The sequence below is a fragment of the Dromiciops gliroides genome, chromosome 4, assembly GCF_019393635.1.
Source record: "Dromiciops gliroides isolate mDroGli1 chromosome 4, mDroGli1.pri, whole genome shotgun sequence".
In the NCBI taxonomy this organism is placed as follows: Eukaryota; Metazoa; Chordata; class Mammalia; order Microbiotheria; family Microbiotheriidae; genus Dromiciops; species Dromiciops gliroides.
In genome coordinates, this window is record NC_057864.1 from 345,733,486 (window position 1) to 345,753,238 (window position 19,753).

At 37.4% G+C, this 19,753-nt stretch overlaps 1 protein-coding gene across 1 annotated transcript in view; it reads right to left on the reverse strand.

Moving 5' to 3' along the window:
- HDAC2 (histone deacetylase 2) overlaps positions 1-19,206 on the reverse strand; it is a 53,193-nt gene extending 33,987 nt beyond the window's left edge. Inside the window, 2 exon segments of the mRNA XM_044002651.1 lie at positions 2,704-2,816; positions 18,848-19,206. Of these exon segments, the coding sequence (XP_043858586.1) occupies positions 2,704-2,816; positions 18,848-18,899 (165 nt within the window). The 5' untranslated portion in view covers positions 18,900-19,206.
- Positions 19,207-19,753: the final 547 nt, after the last annotated feature.

The following is a 19,753-nucleotide window of genomic DNA, read 5'->3' on the forward strand; positions in this document are numbered from 1 at the left end:
ACAGAAGAGGAAAGCTAGGCATAATCTGGCATGCACCTTATATGTTGGGAGAGCAGATTTCAAAGGGTTAAGAGCTTTGAAGGATAGGTTCCAGATCCCACGACCTAAAATTCTACAAGGGAAGTCAGCTCAGGAGGGTCAGGAAACACTAAAAAATGAAATTTCTGAAAACAAACAAAGGGAAACAATTTTAATGAGAAGGAAAAATAGAAGTTATGAAGAGAACAATGTGAATGAACATGGAATTCACTAACCAAATGACGTTATAAAAATATATGTCCACAAGATCACAGCAAGGCCAGGTAATTGAGGATGAATATTCATGTAGTAAAGTCCTAGGTGATGATATGTGACAACAAAGAAAAGGCAGAGATGCTCAATTCTTTTCCATGTATGTCTTCTATTTTAAAGAAGTTATCTCTACAATAAAAATATTTTAACAAAAATGGCTTACAGGAAGCTGATACTCACGGTAAGTAAAGGAGCACCCGGTAAGTGCCCATGGCTAACTTCAACTAATTTCATCCTCTGGCACTAAAAGAACTGGAAGGTAGGATGGCTGAGCCACTATCAACAATACTTGAAAGAAAGGAAGGCTGGAGGAGAAACTGCAAAGACTGGAGAAGGGTAATGTTCTGATTTCAAAAGAGAATGGTTCATATACTATAGATCACAGAGCTTACTTTTGATTCCTAGGCAAGTTTTAGAATAGATCATTAAAGAGATGACTAGTAGCCATATAGGAAATGAAATGGTTTTTACTAAGATTCAGCATGCCTTCATCCAGAATGGTCCATGCCAAAATAACTGTATTTGCTTTTCTGACAGGATTGTTGATAAAGCAGCTCATACCATTCCTCTGTACACTACAGGGCAATGCAATTAAGATTCAGAATCAACGGAATGGATGAATTCATAAAGGAGTCATTAATGTAGTAGTTAATTTTGAAATCTCCAGTCAAGTGTCCCAGGGATATGTGCTTAGCCCTGTTCTATTTAATATTTTTATCTATGTCTTGGGATAAAGGTATAGATGGCATCATCAAATTTGTAAATGACACAAAGATGAGGAAGGAATCGCTAACAATGAATGGCATTCAGTATCTTTAAAAAAAACTCTTGATAGGCTAGATAGAGCATTGGGCTAAATCTGAAAAGATGAAATTCAACAGGGATGTAAAGTTTTACATTTTTAGGTTCACGAAATCAACTTCCTAGATACAAAATGGGGGAAGCCAGGTCTTAGTGAAGTGAAAACTCCATAAGTCAACAGTGGGATATGGCAATGAAAAAAGCTAATGCAATCTTAGGCTACATTAGGAAAGGGAGATATTCCAGGAAGGAAGTGATGGTTCCTCTATAATCTTCCCCAGTCAGACCACATTTGGGATAGTGTAGGAAGCATAATGATAAAATAAAGAGGGTCTAAAGTTGGTCACTCAAAATAGTAAAAAGCCTTAAGTTAGGTGTCATTAAGAGCATCACTAAAAGGAAGTAGGGATTTTTAACTTTAAGTGAGGACTGAAGTAAGACATATTTGATGTCTTCAAGTATTTGAAGAGCTTTCAAGTGGTACAAGATTAGACTTGCCTCAGTTTGGCTCCACTGGATAAAACTAGAAACAATGAAGAGACTTGATCAGATACTATCATAGTTCCAACCATAAACGATGCTGACTAGTGATCCAGCAGTGTTATTCCCATGACCCGCCAGGCAGCTTCCGGGAAACCAAAGTCTTTGGGTTCTGGTGGGAGTATGGTTGCAAAGCTGAAACTTAAAGGAACTGACAGAAAGGCACCACCAGGAATGGAGCCTGTAGCTTAATTTGACTCAACACGGGAAACCTCACCTGGCCCGGACACGGAAAGGATTGACAAAGGCAAATTTAAGCTTGACATCAGGAAAAATTTCTAACACACTTATCCAAAAAGTGGAATATGATGGGTATCCTGGCAGTGGAGGTTCTCAGGCAGAGGATAGATGATTAGCAGTTGGACATGTTGTACTGGGGATTCCTTTTCAGGTATATATTGGACTAGATGGCTGCTGAGGTCCTTTCCAACTTTAATAATCTGTGTGGTTTCTGACATGGTAACAACAGAACAAGAAAATATTGCTCAAAGATTTAAGGTCATGCGGCACGGTAGAACATTAGAGTTAAAGCCTGGGATCCAGTGGCCCAGAACCACCAATTAACTTTCTTTCTCTGAACCTTAATTTACTAAGCTGTAAAAAATATCAACCACAAAGGCCTGGGTGAAGATGTGATGGAGCTTCTAACTCAAATTCTTTGGTTGTGGCTTATCTTTCTAATCAGATAATGTGCTGCAGCAAAGCAGGGACTCTCACTTCTGTTGTATTTTCCACAGCACTCTGTGCAAGGACATGCATATTTACAGCAACTAGGGCTCAACAGACATGCTTGATGTTTTCTGGATTTTTTATTCTTTTTATTGTTTTATTTTATTACATAATTGAGTTAATGGATTGCTATCAAATGTGATTTTTAAATAATGGGAGTAGACTATTTAAGGCCCAGGGTTTTCAAAAAGGCTGAGGCTAGAGAGAAAAGAAAATGCAGATGATATTTTTTTCCCTCACTACTGTTAATATTACTAATTCTGTCAAAACTGTGCTCATTTCAAAGTAGCAGCTCAATTAAAATTTCAATCATGAATGTTCATGTGAAAAGATGATACTTACATATATTTCCATTTTTCTATACAAGCCATAATTTAGTAGGAGGTTATGGGTCATGCGGATCCTGTGAGGTTTCATAGGATGACCCTGTCCATAATAATAATTTCCAATATCACCTGAAATAAGAGAAATAAGCACAATCAACAATACAATAAGACGTTATAGTTTACATAGAAGCATATTTTAAAATACCATTATATAAGCATATCCTACATAATAATGCCCTGATTTACATCATTTCACGGCATTATCATCAATTAAACAAGCCACATTGAGCTTGGAGAAACCATGGACAAGTGGAAAGTGCAGCCTCAACTCTTTTACTAACTCACTGTGTGACACCTATATTGAGCTCTGGTACACTTATGTATAACATGACAGTATTAGGTTTGATAATCTCTTAAATCTTTGCTAGTTTGAAAAAAATATAAGACTTTCATGAAATGTTATCATTATGTCAAGTCACTAGAAGATAAACCATTTTGAATTCAACAGTTTATAGCTGAAAGTGGTGGTTTCAGGCTATACCAGGACAATAATTTTTACTAACAAGATTAAGTATCTTAAATATTAATCTTAAATATTTAAATAATTATTTCACTGAACTAAACTAGTTATCTTAACACCTTGTGGCCATTTTTCTTAGAACAAAAAATACACTTAGTTACTTTAACAAAGCAAATATGTATTCTTTCCATTTTCAGCCAGATGAACAAGAGAAACTTAAATATTAAAAGGGATATCTGATAAATTTTTAAAATGATGAATAAATAATTAAATCCAGATGCTCAATTTAACTGCAACCAGTCACTCATATTTGTATGAATTTAAAAGTCTTATCAGAGGAAAAATGGTAAAGATGGCAGAGTTGAGAGTCAGCATTTTGCACAGCTCACCCAATACACTTCTCTACAACAAGCTAGAAAATATACCAAAATTTACTAGGAAAGCCAAGAAAAAAGCAACAGTGAGTTATTTTTCTAGCCCAGGGAAGCTTAGGAAACAAAAAGATATGTGGGCACTGGGTTGGGTGCTGGCCAGGAACAGCAAGGGAGGCAGCAGCAGCAGCAGTGGGGAGCAGTCTAGTGACCAAAGATTGTAAAAGGGCAGAAACTGAACAACAGTGCTGGAAGCATGAGAGCAGAAAGAAATCCTAGGGATCTCTAAACCAGTGTTGGGAACAGGAACAGATGCCAGGTGACAGCTCTGCGGCCCATTACCCAGTTTTAGGTTATAGTTCCAGGGAAGAGAGGAATAGTTATAAACAAGAGAGATCCTCACAGAGCAAGAAACAAGTTCCAGAACTATAGCTATGTGGCTTTTAGCCCAAGAGCAGAGGGGAAGACTTTAGCCTCCCACACAAGCCTGCAGTGGAATAACCTGGGCAGGAAACCAAGACCAAAATGGCACCAGCAGTTCAGTTGCTCTGAACCTGCAGAAGTTCCTAGCAAGCTAACAGTGACTGAGTCCAGTAGCAATTTACTTAAACTAAATTACACATAAGCCAAGAGACCTAAACCTGGGTCAGGAACTTGCAGAGCTCAGGCCAGGAGGGCAATGAACACACTTCTCTCCAGATCACACCACCTATGAACCACCAAAACTTGCAGGCCCCTAGGCTAAGCTGTGCAAACATCAGAAGGACATAAAAAGACAGAAGCTCAGGCCAGACATCCTCCACCCCCAAGAAACAAGCAGAGATCAACACTGACATAAAGTCCAAAGTCAAGAAATAAGCTGGAGGGCAGCTAGGTGGAGCAGTGAATTAAGCATCAGCCTTGAATTCAGGAGGACCTGAGTTCGAATCTGGCTTCAGACACTTGACACTTACCAGCTGTGTGACCCTTGAGAAGTCACTTAACCCTCACTGCACCACCAATCAATCAATCAATAAATAAATAAGTAAGAAATAAGCTAGAAAAATGAGCAAACAAAAAAAGAGATGGATGACCATAAAGAGCTACTATGGTGACAGGGAAGCTCAAGATACAAACAAAGACAATGACCTGAAAATATTTACAATCAAAGCCTCAAGGAAAAATGCACATTAGACACAAGCACAACAAGAATTCTCAAAAGAGGTTTTTGTTGTTGTTTTTAAAAATGACTCTTTAAAAGAGCAAAAAAAAATAAACAAAAAAATAAATAAATGCTAGCAAGGAGATTACAGAAAAAATACCACAAAGATAATATAATATGACCCAGTTGGATTTATACCAGAAATGAAGAGTTGGTTTCATAATAGAAAAATTTTAAGTATAACCATATTATTAACATAAACAAAAATCACATCATTATTTCAATAGATACAGAAAAAGCTTGGTAAAATACAATACTCATTCCTATGAAAACTCTAGAAAGCATAAAAATAAAAGGATCTTTCTTTTAAATAAGTAGCACCTATCTAAAATTAAGTGCAAGCATTACTTATCAAAGGGAAAAGCCTTTCCAGTAAGAGCAGGGGTGAAGCAAGGATTTGAATGATCACCATTACTATTCAATATTGTACTAGAAAAGCTAGCTATAGCAGTAAGACAATAAAAAAGAAATTAATTAAGTGTAGTCAGTGAGGAAACAAAGCTATCATTCTTTGAAGATAAAATAATGGTTTACCTAGAAAACCCTAAAGTCAACTAAAAAACTAATTAAAACAATTAACAACTTCAACAAAGTTGTAGGAGATAAAATAAACTCATACAAATCATCAGCATTCCTGTAGATTACCAATAAAATCCAGCAGAAAACTAGAAAGAGAAATTCCATTTAAAATAACTATAGACAGTACAAAATACTTGAGAATCTACATGCCAAGATATACACAGGAACTAAATGAACACAATTACAAAACAGTTTTCACAGAAATAAAGACAGATCTAACTGGAGAAACATTAATTGCTTATGAATAGGCTAAGTCAATATAATAAAATGACAACACTACCTAATTTAATTTGCTTATTAAGTGCCATATCAATTAAACTACCAAAGAATTACTTTATAGAGCTAGAAAACTCACCTGGAGAAACAAAAGATCAAGAATATCAAAGAAATTAATAAAAAAAATAATTGGAAGGAAGTGGGCCTCATAGTACCAGAACTCAAACTTAGCTATAAAGCGGTAATCATCCAAACAATTTGGTACTGAACAAGAAATTTCGAGAGGCTGATAATCAGTACAGATTAGATATACAAGATACAGAAACAAATGAACACAGTAATCTAGTGATGAATGAATATAAAGATCCCAGCTACTGGGGCAAAAAAAAATCACTATTTGGCAAAAACTGTTAAGTAGTCTAGTAGAAACAAGGCATTGAAATTGAAGTAAGCAGAACCAGGAAATCAATTGTACACAATAACAGCAATATTGTATAGGGGCCAAATTTTAATTGGGGAGTGTTAGCTAGGTGGCTCCCCTCCATATTGAGGCAAGGAAGGAGACCGACAGACTCCCTCAAAAACAGAACAGGGTTTATTAACAAGAACGAACTTAAAAAACATAAGCAAGATGAGTAGAATTAAGGTAAAGGAAAAGAAAATGGGGGAAGGGAAACAATATGACCTGAATAACACCACTGCCCAGGGATCAGGTGAGAATACACAGCTGCATCCTGTCGCTTTCCAGCTTCAAGCTAGAATGGTGAAACTCCTCCCTTCTCCTCCCTAGCAGACCCCAGCTTAACCACACATAGCCCCAAGCCAATTGGCTGGCAGTCCTGACTGACAGTCACATGACTGCCCTCACTGGGCTTCCAGTAATTATAATTTTGCCAGGCCCATGTAGGCGTCAGCGAGATGACATGAGGTGCCAGTGCCATGGCAATGGCTACAACCAGTGGGTGGAACACCATGCCATTGTGGAGGCGTGGCGCCTGAGCCCCAGGCCAGTGCGCACACCAGGTTTTTTTTTTTTTTTAAACTTCAAATAACAATTAATTCTTCACATTCCCCCCATTTGTTTCATCAAGAAACATGGGGGTGTTTCTTTGTTGGAACAATAAATAATAAACAATAAACAATGAATTTTAAAAATAACAGAATATCATAACCTATGCTAACAATATACTAATAACAATATAGGAAAGGGAAAATACATATTACAGATGATGTATATAGTAACAGAAGGAACAACAAAAAACAAAAATGTTCATTTAGAGTCTTATAATGATGATCCACTGTGAAAAACTTGTTCAGTTGTGTCCAACTTCTTGGCCAAATTTGGAATTTTGGGGGGAGATACCAGAATGGTTTCCATTTCCTTCTGCAGCTCATTTTACAGATGAGGAACTGAGGCAAACAGGGTTAAGTAACTTGCTTAGGGTCACACAGCTAGTAAGTATCTGAGGCCACATATGAACTCAGGTCTTCTTGACTCCAGCCCCCAGCTCTATCCACTGTATCATCTAGCTGCCTTATGCTACTCTGAACAATACGATGATCCAAGATAATTTGGAAGGACTCATTTAGAAAATTGCTATCCACCTCCAGAGGGAACTGAGGAACTATGAGTGCATATTGAAATATAACATTTAAAACCTTTTTTTCTTGCTTTGTTTTGGTGACATGGCTAATCTGGAAATGTTTTGCATGATTTTTCACATGTGTAATGGGTACCATATTGCCTTCTCAGTATGAGGCGGGGAAGAGATTCTCCCTACAGAGAATTTATAAGTCAAAATTGTCCTAAATGCTAAAAATAAATAAATAAAAATTTTAAGAGTATATATTATGTTGTCTTAAATATTCATACCCAATCTTGTGATATGAGGTTAAATCAAAGTTTATACATTTTAGATTGTGTTTAATTTTTTAACCAAAAAAATGAATACTATTTCTTTTCTTTTTTTTTTTTTAAAGAATTTTTTATTTTTTGGTGAGGCAATTGGGGTTAAATGACTTCCCCAGGGTCACACAGCTAGTAAGTGTCAAGGGTCTGAGGCCAGATTTGAACTTAGGTCCTCCTGAATCCAGGGCCGGTGCTCTATCCATTGAGCCACCTAGCTGCCACATGAATACTATTTCTAAACACTAGTCATTTTTATCTATCATATTACATTTTACAAATTAAAGTTATTAATTTTTTTTATGATGAATGGCAACAATGAATAATATGGTACTTCAAGTTCATTTAACTTTTCCACTTCAGTGAGAAACTTAACATACCATGAAGCTACTTTTGTGCATCTTTTAAAGCATATATTCTTTGCTTCTTATACCCTCATACCAGCCACTATTATATATTTTTTCTTTTGGTCAGGAATTGGATTTTCATTGGTTTGGGGGGTCTCCTGGTGTAAGAAAACACCCTCTACCAATGCAGATCAATAACCATTTTGCATCTTACAGGCTCAGAGACTTTAGGTGACAAGCCCAGGTCATGCCACTACTATTTGTTTCAATTTGTCAGCAGAATTTAAACACAGTCTTCCTAATTCTAACGGTTATTCTCTATCCACTATATCATGCTGCTTTTCTATATTAATTACTTATCAAGTGACTGATGTACATTTCACTGAAAGCAGTTTTAACAGTTTTAGAAATATTACCTTTCTTGTTTTTAGTAGGGTTTGGGTTACCTACTCCTTTCAAATTATTAAGTAAATGGATGAAAAAATTATCTCTTCATGTGAGGTTAATTATATGAAAATAAACTGTTCATGATTTTATTATATATGCATGTAATTTTGTTATTAGTTGTTGAACTTTATCAATGGATTAAAGTTTTATGATTCAAAAGTATATTTAATATTCTTGAAATTAAGAGTTACTGAATGCTGCTTGATGAGCCATCTACCCATCTTCAGCATAGGAAGCCTTTCAAAATGTCTTAGTTATAAAATATTTTCATGAAAATTCTGGGAATAAAGATTTTTTAGTTTGTTTCTCTGCCATGGTAATCAAAATAATTACTTGAAAACAACCATTCATTTCTTAAAATGTAGTGATATTTCCAAAAGTAACAGTAACAATTAACATTATATAGCACCTTTAGGTTTACAAAGTCATTAACACATTATTTGATATTAAGTATTCAGTTAACTCAAACCTCTAGCTTCAACCAACTTCTGAGATAAAGCACCTTGAGTCTATTAGTACTTGGCTTTTTTTTCTTTTTCTAGCTTTGAAATTCTCTTCTGAAAATGATTAAAATAGGTATTTAGGGATTGTTTAGATTAAAGGTCAGCAAGCTCTATTTTCTAGGTACCATCAACGACTGGTAAGCCTATAACAATGTATCCACATGATTGTCAGAGAGCAACAAGTTGAAGCTAATTCCACCATCAAACTGGTTCCAAATATAAAAATTTAGAGAATGGGTAGGGAACTTCCAGTGCACATTTATAAATGATCTTTAAGTTTCCATTCAGTGGGCCACTGCCTGTCCTCTTGACTTCTGTTCTGCCACTGAACCTGGATGACTCAGAAAGAGAGAAATGCTGATGAATGTGTACAAATCTCCCTCATTTAATCAAATTCACTTTCTTTTTTTAAAAATAATAAATATTTTTATTTATAGTTTTGAGTTCCAATTTTTATCTCTCCTTCCCTCCCTCTCCTCTCCCCTCCCTGAGGCAGTAAGCAATCAGATATGGGTTATACATGTGTAATTATGTAAAAAACTACCATGTTAGTCATTTTGTACAAAAAAACTTGAATAAAAGAAAAAATGTTAAAAAATGAAAGTGAAAAATAGCATGCTTCAGTCTGTGTTCAATCAAATATCAGTTCTTTCTTTGGAAGTGGATAGTATATTTCATAAATAGTCCTTTGGGATTGTCTCAGATCATTGTATTGTTGAGAATAGTTAAGTCATTCAATTCTTCATCAAACAATATTGCAGACTCTGTTGCACAGTATTCTCTTGGTTTTGCTCACCTCACTATACATCAGTTCATACATGTCTTTCCAGGTCTTTTTTTTTTTGGTGGGCAATTAGGGTTAAGTGACTTTCCCAGGGCCACACTGCTAGTAAGTGTCAAGTGTCTGAGGCCAGATTTGAACTCAGGTCCTCCTGAATCCAGGGCTGGTGCTTTATCCACTGCACCACCTAGCTGCCCCCAGGTCTTTCTGAAATCATCCTGCTGGCCATTTCTTATAGCACAACAATTTCCATCACCATCATATACCACAGCTTGTTTAGCCATTTCCCAATTGATGGGCATTCCTTTGATTTCCATCCAATTCACTTTCAAGTCAAGACATCACCTGTGATGTCACTGGTCCACTTCAAAATGAAAGATGAACAGTCTTGAAATTTTATGATTATATGTTGGTAATTCCTTGTATTTTCACATTTTCATAACCTCTACTATCCACACCTAAGGTCCAAGACAACTGACATATACAATAATAAAATATCTACAAACACAAATTTGAGGTTATTTCCTTAATTCCTTATTCAACAAATATTTATTATGTAAATACTATGTACAAGGTACTATGCAGCAACACACTGGATAAAGATCTTAATTTTCCATTAAAAGAAAGTATCACAAGAAAATTAGTGATCAAATTATAGAGGGATTCCCTCAAGAAGCTGTCACCTTCCACTTAAAATTGCCTAAAAGATTTAAAAGGTTAAATATGCAAAAAGAACAAGTAGGAAAGACTAAATTGTTCTTAATCTTTCAAATACTACTTTTTCTCCCTTCAATGGTATGACAATTTAGGTTGCTTTTTGAGGAGAACAGAAAGGGAAGTGGTTAAGGTATTTGCAGGCGGGGAGAGGAGACAAAGATATCTCAAAATTGTGGTGCTTTGCTAGATTAACTTTAAATTTTGAAGTACTATGAAGTCCCCTCTACTCTCCCCTCCCCCAAGAAAAAAATTAGTTAAGAAATAAGGACTCACTTAAGTAACAGAAGGGAAAAAAAAACCCCAAACTAGTATTTTAAAAGAACTACAACCACAGGCTATAATAAGACAAGACACTGGAGCCCATCTAATCCAACCCACAAAAAATCCCCCAAACAAGACTTCTGACAAATGGTTTTTTAGACTGCTTTAAAATGTTCTCCATACTCAGACATCTTTAACTGCTAAGAAAGAATGTAAAGAACTATAAAAATACAAAATATTTATCATTTACCAGTTAGAAGAGACCTCAGAGGCTATCTATTCAAGCCAAAACCTGAACAAGACTCCTTACTACACAATTTCCAACAAATGTTTGATTTGTAGAGTCCCTACTGGAAGACTGTCAATCTGTATACCTCATCACTTTTAGTTTCTTCTTACATGATGTTGCTAAAAATGCCTTTTAGCAATTTCCACATATTGGTCCTAGTTCTGCCCTCTGGAGAAAACTTCTATTCTTATAAGATATGCAAAATAGTTCAATTTCTGAGTGTTCAGAAAAGTGATTTGCCTTTTCTATTATTTAGCTCTCCACATCATGCCTAAATATGTTTGGAGTTATTTAACTGATTTAATTGGATCCTAAATTAATGAATTCTCTTTCATGTAAGTTCTCTCAGATGTCCTGGATTCTTAACAGTTATCACAATATCCATTCATACCTTGGTCTGAGGTAGCAGTTGCCAAGCATGAGCCTAGGTCAGTCATTACCAGAAAATTGACTATCAGTTGTTTTAACCATAGCAACTCACAGAGATTCCCCCTTAGGTGTGGAAGGTTATGGTTTATATTAATCAATGATAAAACAGAACTTTTAAAGTTCCATTTAGATCCTCATGGAAATAATACATAATAAAAATAATAAAAAATCCATCATAAATAAATTTAACCATGGCATATATCCCTGAAACTGCTTTATCAAGGATTTAAAAGTCTTGAATATCCACAGGAGCCTATGTGAAGTCAAGTCAACAAGTATTTATTAAACACCAGGCTTAAGCACCTGAGATAGAAAGAAAAGCAAAATAGCACCTGACTTCAAGGAACTCACAATCTAAAGGGAAAACAACACACAAACAGCTATATACTTATAAAAATATATACAGTACAAGTAAGTAACATGGTCAGACTTATTTTAGTAAGATTACTTTGATAGCTGAGTAGAGGATAAAATACAGTGGGGAATGACCTGAGGCAGAAAGTTAATGCAATAGTCCAAGTATGAGATGATGAGGGCTTAGACTAGTATGGTGGCAGTATCAAAAGAGAGAAAAAGACATAGATGAGAGACCCTGGGAAGATAGAATCAATATATCTGACAACAGACTGGATATGAGTCTGTGTGTGTGTGTGTGTGTGTGTGTGTGAGAGAGAGAGAGAGAGAGAGAGAGAGAGAGAGAGAGAGAGAGAGAGAGAACGAGAACGCCAGAGACACAGACAAAAAGATAAAATGAGAGCGCAAGTCAAGGATGACATCTAGGTTTTGAACCTGTGTGGATGGTGGTTTCCTCAATGGTAATAGAGAAGGGGGGAGAATTCAGGGAGAGAGTGTACGTATTAAGTTTAAGATGTCTGTGGGGCATCCAGTTTGAGATGTGCAATTGGTAACTGGTGATGTGAAAATTCAGGTCAAGAGAGAGCTTGGGATAAATAGATCTGAGGATCATCAGCATTGAGAAAAGTATCAAATCCATAGGAATTAATGAGATTGACAAGAGAAATAGAAGAGAGTAAGGAAAGAAAGAGGGCCCAGGAAAGAGCTTTGGGGAATAGAATACTACCCTGTACTAGATTGCTCAGTTGCTGCTTCAAGAAAAGCAGCACTGTAAAAAAAAAAAAAAAAAAAAAAAAAAAAAAGAAATCCTTATGGAGGAAAAAAGGTCAAGAAATTTCAAGGACGAAAATAAAAAGTGGGGAAGAAGGGAGATATATCAGTATAGCATTTCAAACCACACTAAAAAGAATTAATTACTCAAACAATTTGGTACTGGTTAAAAAATACAAAGAATAATCAGTGGAACAGATAGATATAAAACACAACAAGAGAACACAGTAACTGTTCAATAAACTCAAGGACACTAATTACTGGTGTATAGACTCACTATTTGACTAAATCTGCTGGGAAAACTATTGGGTATGGAACAATGTTCATACCACATACCAAGATAAACTCCAAATAGACATAAAAGGTGACATCATAAACAAATTAGAGGAAGGAACACATAACCCTTTCAGATCCATGGGCAATGGAGAAGATCACAGAAAATAAAATGAACAATACTGATTACCTAAAATTTGAAAGTTTTTATAGAAACAAATCTAATGTAATTAAGATTAGAAAGGGAAACAGTTAACTGGGAAAAAAATCCTTATACCAGATTTGTGTGATGTCTCATTTCCAAGATATATAAAGAACTGATTAAAATCGATAAGAGCCATTCTCTAAGAGTTATCAACAGTCATATGAGTCAAATAATTAATAATTTATAAATAAAATTAAAACAATTCTTATATTCTACTTCACACCATCAGATTAGCTAAGATGACAGAAGAGCAAAATGATAAATGTTGGAGGGTCTGTGGGAAAATAAGTACATTTCTGTACTCCTGGTGGATCTGTGAATTGGTTCAGACATTTTGGAAAGCAATCTGGAACTATGCCCAAAAAGTTACTAAATTATGCATACCCTTTGACCTAACTATACCACTACTAGGCTTTCACCCCAAAGAGATCAAAGGCAAAAAGGTAAAAAATTGGAAACTAAGAAGATGATCACTAATTGAGGAATAGATAAACAAATTATGGTATGTGAATGTAATGTAATATTACTGTGCTGCAAGAAATGATAAATGGACAGTTTCTTTTTTGTTTTTGGTGGGGCAATGAGTGACTTGTCTAAGGTCACACAGCTAGTAAGTGTCAAGTATTTGAGGCATGATTTGAATTCAGGTCCTCCTGAATCCAGGGTAGGTGCTTTATCCACTGTGCCACCTAGCTGCCCCTTAAATGGACAATTTCAATGTAATTGGGAAAGACCTCTATGATCTGATGCTGAGTGAAGTGAACAGAAATAGAAGAATAATTTATAAAATGACATAGAAAAAAAAAACTTTGAAACTTTTATTAACATAATGATAAACCAGAGGATTAAAATGAATCACCTACTTCTTTTCCTAATAGAAGTGATAAGCTTAAAATATAGACAGATACAGCCATATTTAGCCACATAAACTGTGGGATTTGTTTTGCTGGACTATGCATATTTATTGTAAGGGTATTTTTGTCTATTTTACTCTTCTATTGAGGGGGAGACAGTGGAACTTTTTTTGTTTTTGTTTTTTTAATAAAGGACTCAGTATAAGCAAAATCAAGTACTTTTATTTCTCTGACTGGCTTATAAAGAGGACATGTCCTATTAGGCAATAAATTTAAGTAATGATGACAGAGGAAGAAGATAAAAATAAATAATAACTTTGTACCAACTGAAAAGTTTAAACTCTTGAAGTAAATATAATTTAAAAATATAGCAAATTACCTCATCTCTAGTATATAACTATTACACAGGGTGCCCCAAAAGTCTTAGGTGCAGTTTTAAACCTTAAGTACTATACCTTTTGGAATATTCCCCACCCTATGTTCATATATGTGTGTATATACACATGTATATTAATTAGCTATAAGAGCTTCTTTTTTCTCCAGAATTCCTTTGTTTTTCTTCTTCTCAAATTCCTGTTAAAGTGCTTATCTTTAGGTAAGTGTTTTCCAAACTATTTCAAAGACTCATTCCATATGATGTCAATTAAGGGTTCAAGGTGGAAAAATGACAATAGCTATATTACCCACTCTAAAATATTAAATCTCATATATTTAGAGCTGGATGGAACTCAGAAATCAACTCCATTTTTACAGATGAAGAAACTGAATCAGAGAGAGTTAAAGGTCACACAGTTACTAAGTAGCGGAGACAGAATTTAATCCCAAATCTTTTGGCTCTAAATCCAAAACATTATTCTATGCAAACACAAAATATTCATTTTACAATGTTCTATGGCTTTCATTTTCTCAACAAATTTAGTGAATTCTCCTTTATCCAAGAGGTATTACATGCTCAAATACTCTCTCAGATGGTATCCATGGTTCCTTCAATCAACAGATCTCAAGATCAGAAGTGTTTTGTGGCCCATTGAACTGGGAAATGTTGCTGATTTGGTTGGTGTATTATCTAAGCTTGTTTTTCCTTCCTGATTACTTCCTAGTCATAGTTATTGAAAGTAGCTCTTACAATGTTAGTCTTACACATAGTAGGTGCTCAAATATTGTGGAGTTAATTAAACTTATGGCCAAGATGGGCATTTTCATGCTCTCTCCTACTACATTTGTCCTTTTGAGTTTTGAAATGAAGAGGATGAAAATTAAAGGCCACCCAAAAAAGTGAAAAGACATGAAAATATTTTTTTAAGAGGAAAGTGTCCTGGGACAGAGGAGAAAGTTAATAAATGCTAATTGACTTAAGCAAAACTTGTCAAATTTAAGTTACTTTCTGAGGAGCATATATTTCAACTATCTGTGATCTTTGAAATTTGGTAAAAATCCTTCTCTTACAAGTATTATCCTAACTGTAAAATTTTTGGAGATATGGAAAACAATTATATTTATTATACAGATCTCAGCACCTTGTACAGAAGAGGGATTAAAACTATTAAGTAATGCTAATAATTATAAACATAATAAAGTTATCAACATCAAAGATATCACTGGGAAATTGGTAGCCAATGAAGGCTCAGAAATATGAGGGACCCAACTCTTTTCACAGATAGAATTCAAAACGCATGATAATAATGCTTATGTAAATACAGTACTGTAAGAAAAATAGATCAACGTTTAAGCATTTACTAAGTGCCTACTATGTGGCAACACTGGCACATAGATAAAAATCAGTCCTTGCTGTATAGGATCTTATACTGTATGGAGTAAACAACAGGGACACAAATAAATACAAAATATATACAAGGTAATGGGGGAAAGGGGTCAGGAAAGGTTTAATGTAGGAGCTGGCACTTGAAAGAATCTAGATTCTAAAAGTCTGAGGGGAGGAAGGAGTATAATTTGGCTCAGTCTTTGCAAAGGCAGGGATATGATGGATGTCTTCAGGAAGTGTAAGTAGATCAGTTTAATTAGAATGCAGAGTAAGGGAAATAATATATAATTTACTTATATATTAAGGCACTTATATATAAGGTAGGCAAGTTAAAAACATAGATTAAAAAGAACCCCAGATGAAAAGTACATTAATTCTATGCTTTTTTCAAACAGACAATGAGGCAAAATTTACATAAAACACTTAACTGTGTGATACACAATAATCTATTTCAGAAGTATAAAACACAAATGCTAGCTAAGGACAGAGAGTAAGGAGCTTTTCCCCTTCTAGGGAAATGCATCTGAGTGCCATTCTTTAAAACAGAATGCATAGTAAAATAGGTGAAAAGGAGACCATGTTCTTGGTGGTTCCATTAACTGAAGATGCAAAAAAGCAGAGGACATTCTCTTCTCAGGACAGGGTTTAGTTGATTGGGTTGACTAAAGTGCCTTGGAGGAATCTTAAGGCTGAAAAGCATAAGAGGCCAGTGTCACATAAAGCATCTAGTCTAATGATTTTCAGGGTATGTCCTTAAAAACTTTGGTGACAGTCCTTAGCAGAGTAAGATAACTAAATAAAGTAGTCCACAATAAAGAAATGCTGACAATGTATGTCAACTTCTATTCCTGCTTTTCACCTAGGACTACTGCCCTGCCACAAATAAAAAACCTGGATATATTCACTGTGTAGTAGTCACCATAACCCCAAATCTTTAGAGCGGTAGTAGGGTCAACTCAGTTATAACATTTATTTTAAACACTTCTTACATGCAGGCTGGTGATCCAAAACTTTAAAATGAGAGTCTCAGTTCTCAATCCATTAAGATTGAGACAATATGGATGGGTATGATAGGTACACAAATATGCTTAGTTATAATGAGAGAGTGCTAAAGGGAAAAGAAGAGACGGTTTCTCCCTTGGACACCACAGATGTTACTAAGACCAGAAGAAAAAGTACAGACAAGCTCACTCCATTCAGAGCCCACAATTCACTGCCAAGACCAACTAACAGCTGTTTGAAGCATTCTGTGGATCAGGTTTCCCTGATCCTTCAGACCTTCCTTACAACACCAATTTTAAAAAGAGTGTTCTAAAACTATATTTAAATAAAAAGAATCACCTGCTAATATAAATAATCAAAGTCTATTTTGGTTAAAGAAGCCAAAAAATTTTGTGGCACCCCAAAACATGTACAAAAAGTGAATTATAAATCTTGCTACAACAACTTAAGCCCCACATACAACTTTTAAGCAACTTAAACTAAATATTTAAGCCTTCTAGAAAATATATTTCTAACAGATAAATCTATTTATTCTCATAGCCATAAAATAAAATCTCCATAAAATTTGATAGTCATTTTTTTTTGTTTGAGAAAAATTATGTGAAAAGTTATGTCATTTTCACTAAAAAGATGTCATATCGCTTTTGAAAAAACTTCAAAAGCAAATCTTCAACATCTATTTTTTTGGTAAGACTATGATTCTATGTTGGGATATATGACTTATGAAGTCCCTTCCAAAAGATACCATATCAGATTTAGGAAACAGGTTGGTTTGTAAAGGGAAGCTTTTGATTTATTTCATACAAGTTTTCAAAGGCACATCAGACCAAGCAGTCTAATTTCTTTGCTAGAATTTGGGATTTTTGCCTTTAGCATAATCCGTTCCACTAACTTTCTAAATATTTGTACCCTCTCTACTCAGGCCCTACTCCGATGCCTCATTATGCTGTGGAGATAACTTCAGGGGTTTACTAGTGCAGCACAAGTGCTATCAAGTCCCACTACAATTAGGGGGAAAAAGGTGTTAGTAGAGGCTCTTCACCATGTTGGCCACAGGGTGATTTTTTCCAGCCACATCAATTTTTGAAGAGCCTCTAATAAGATGAAGAAGGGTTGCAATATGTACCAGTGGAGCGAACAGACAGATCCTTGAAGTACTCAACTACCTGCAATCATACAGCACTTCTGAATTGCTGCTGAATGCTTTCCTTCACCAGGATTCTAACTCTACCTACACCAAAGGTTCCAAAATGGCTATGAAAAACTCCCAAACAGGGGTTCTCGAACAACACCCCCCTTCCAACACACACACCCTTTGCTGAACAAAGAACAACAAAGAAGTGGGCGGCAACCACGTCTAACTTGGCACCACTGAGATAGACAGAGGCTTCACCAAGGCCAAGGCCCATCAGGTCTGATTTCCAAACACAAATAGCAACACCTCCAAGTTCCCCAGTCACCTCTCATTCCTCTTAATTCTAATCCATCACTACAGCGAAAGTCTCAAAATCGGTAAAAATCCTTGGGCTAAAACCCCTTGGTTTTAGTCGCCAAAAAACCGGTGGCATTTAAGCCAAGGTAGAAAAAGGGGCCCTCTTTATCCCACAGGGCCCCATGAACTGGATGGACAAAGGCTAATGAAAAAGATCATTCCTTAACACGGATATTTGATGTAATCCTACCCTGGCCCTACGATTTGGGGAAAACTCTTCCACCTACTGCAGTGGATGCATTAAAGGTGGGTAAGAGAGGGAGCCAGAGGGAGGGAGAAAGGGAGGAGGGAGTACAGGGGGGCGGGGAGGGGGGGATGAAAGGGGAGGGAAAAGAGGAAGGGACTGATGGTGGGAAGGGGAGAGAAGGCGGGGTTCGGTTTCTAGGGGGATGCACCGCTTTGTGTAAACCGATAATGTCTCCAACATAAACCATTATTTCGGGGGTGACGGTGGAAATAGGATGCACATCTCGCCACCTCCCCCCCCCTCCCAATCTCTCCTCCCCACGCATGCAAGTGGGAGTGAAGGGCGGGCCTTATTCGCCATTACCCCAACCCCAAAGAAGCCTGGGCGGGCTCCCCAAGGGGTGGCGACTTTTGGGGAGGAGGATGAGGATGGTTGGGGAGGTGGGGAAAAGGAGAGATGCCCATTTTCCCGCCTGCAAACTCGGCGGGGGCGGGGAAGGGAGGGAGACAGGCGACCACCCCTAATTCACAGCAGGAGGAGATGACCCATCCCAATTTCGGGCTCTTCTCCTCCCCCTTCCCCGCCCGGGGGAGAAGGCCAAGGTTGAGTGCAAGGTGGGGGGAGGGGGGGAAGGGGGGCCTGAAGCCCCACTAACGTGCCCCCCCCCTCCCGCTGAGGGTCGGCCTCTTTTACCATCATAGTAGTAGCAGACTTTCTTCTTGCCGCCTCCCTGACTGTACGCCATGGGCTCCCCGTTGCCGCCGCCGCCGCGGCTGCTGCTTTTGACTCCGGACTCCTGGGCTTCTGCAGCCGCCGCTGCCGCCTCCGCGGCTGGCTGGGAGCGCGCAGGGGACGGAGGATGGCCTGCGCTGAGACGGTGGCGGAGGTGGTGGTGGTGACGGCGGCCACGGGGGCGCTACAGGCAGGCAGGGAGGAAAGGAAAGAGGGAGGGAGGGAGAGGAGGGAGGGGTGATGGGAGGGGGAATCGGCACCGCCCGGTAGAGGGGGCCGACAAGTGGAGTCGGGGAGGAAGCGGAGCCAACTCGCCACACTAGGGGGGGTGGGAGAGACTAGCCACCGCCTTCCGGGGAGTGTGGGGAGGCGGGACGCGCCCATTGTGCCAGCTGTGGGGAAAGTAGCACAAATAGCTTTCTATATTTGGCGAGGAAAGCTTCTTATGTAGGCTCTCTCTTTACAGATCAATAAAATTAAAGCAAGTGAAAGGAACTGAAAAGACAAAATGGAATTATAGGTTTATCTAACAACTAAATATTCAGAGTTGCTGCTTGGATTACCTGTCTTTCAGAGAGGGCGGACATGGTCGCGCCCACGCCGCGCCTGCGCAATTACAAGTTCATCCGTTCCTCTTAACCGCAGCATCAGCCACCGAGACTCTTTTGCGTCCAACCTCCGCCTCCCTCCTCCTTCACTGTCCCCCCCACAGTGTACCCGCCTGGGATCAAACCACGTGTTCTACACCAGAGGGGGAAATGGGGGCTGGAAGAGACCACTGCTTAGCTCATCCTCTGTGCGACTGCGCTTCCCCTTCACTTTTACCTGAGCTTCTCTCCTCTCTGTCCTCTATTTACCAGTCACCAT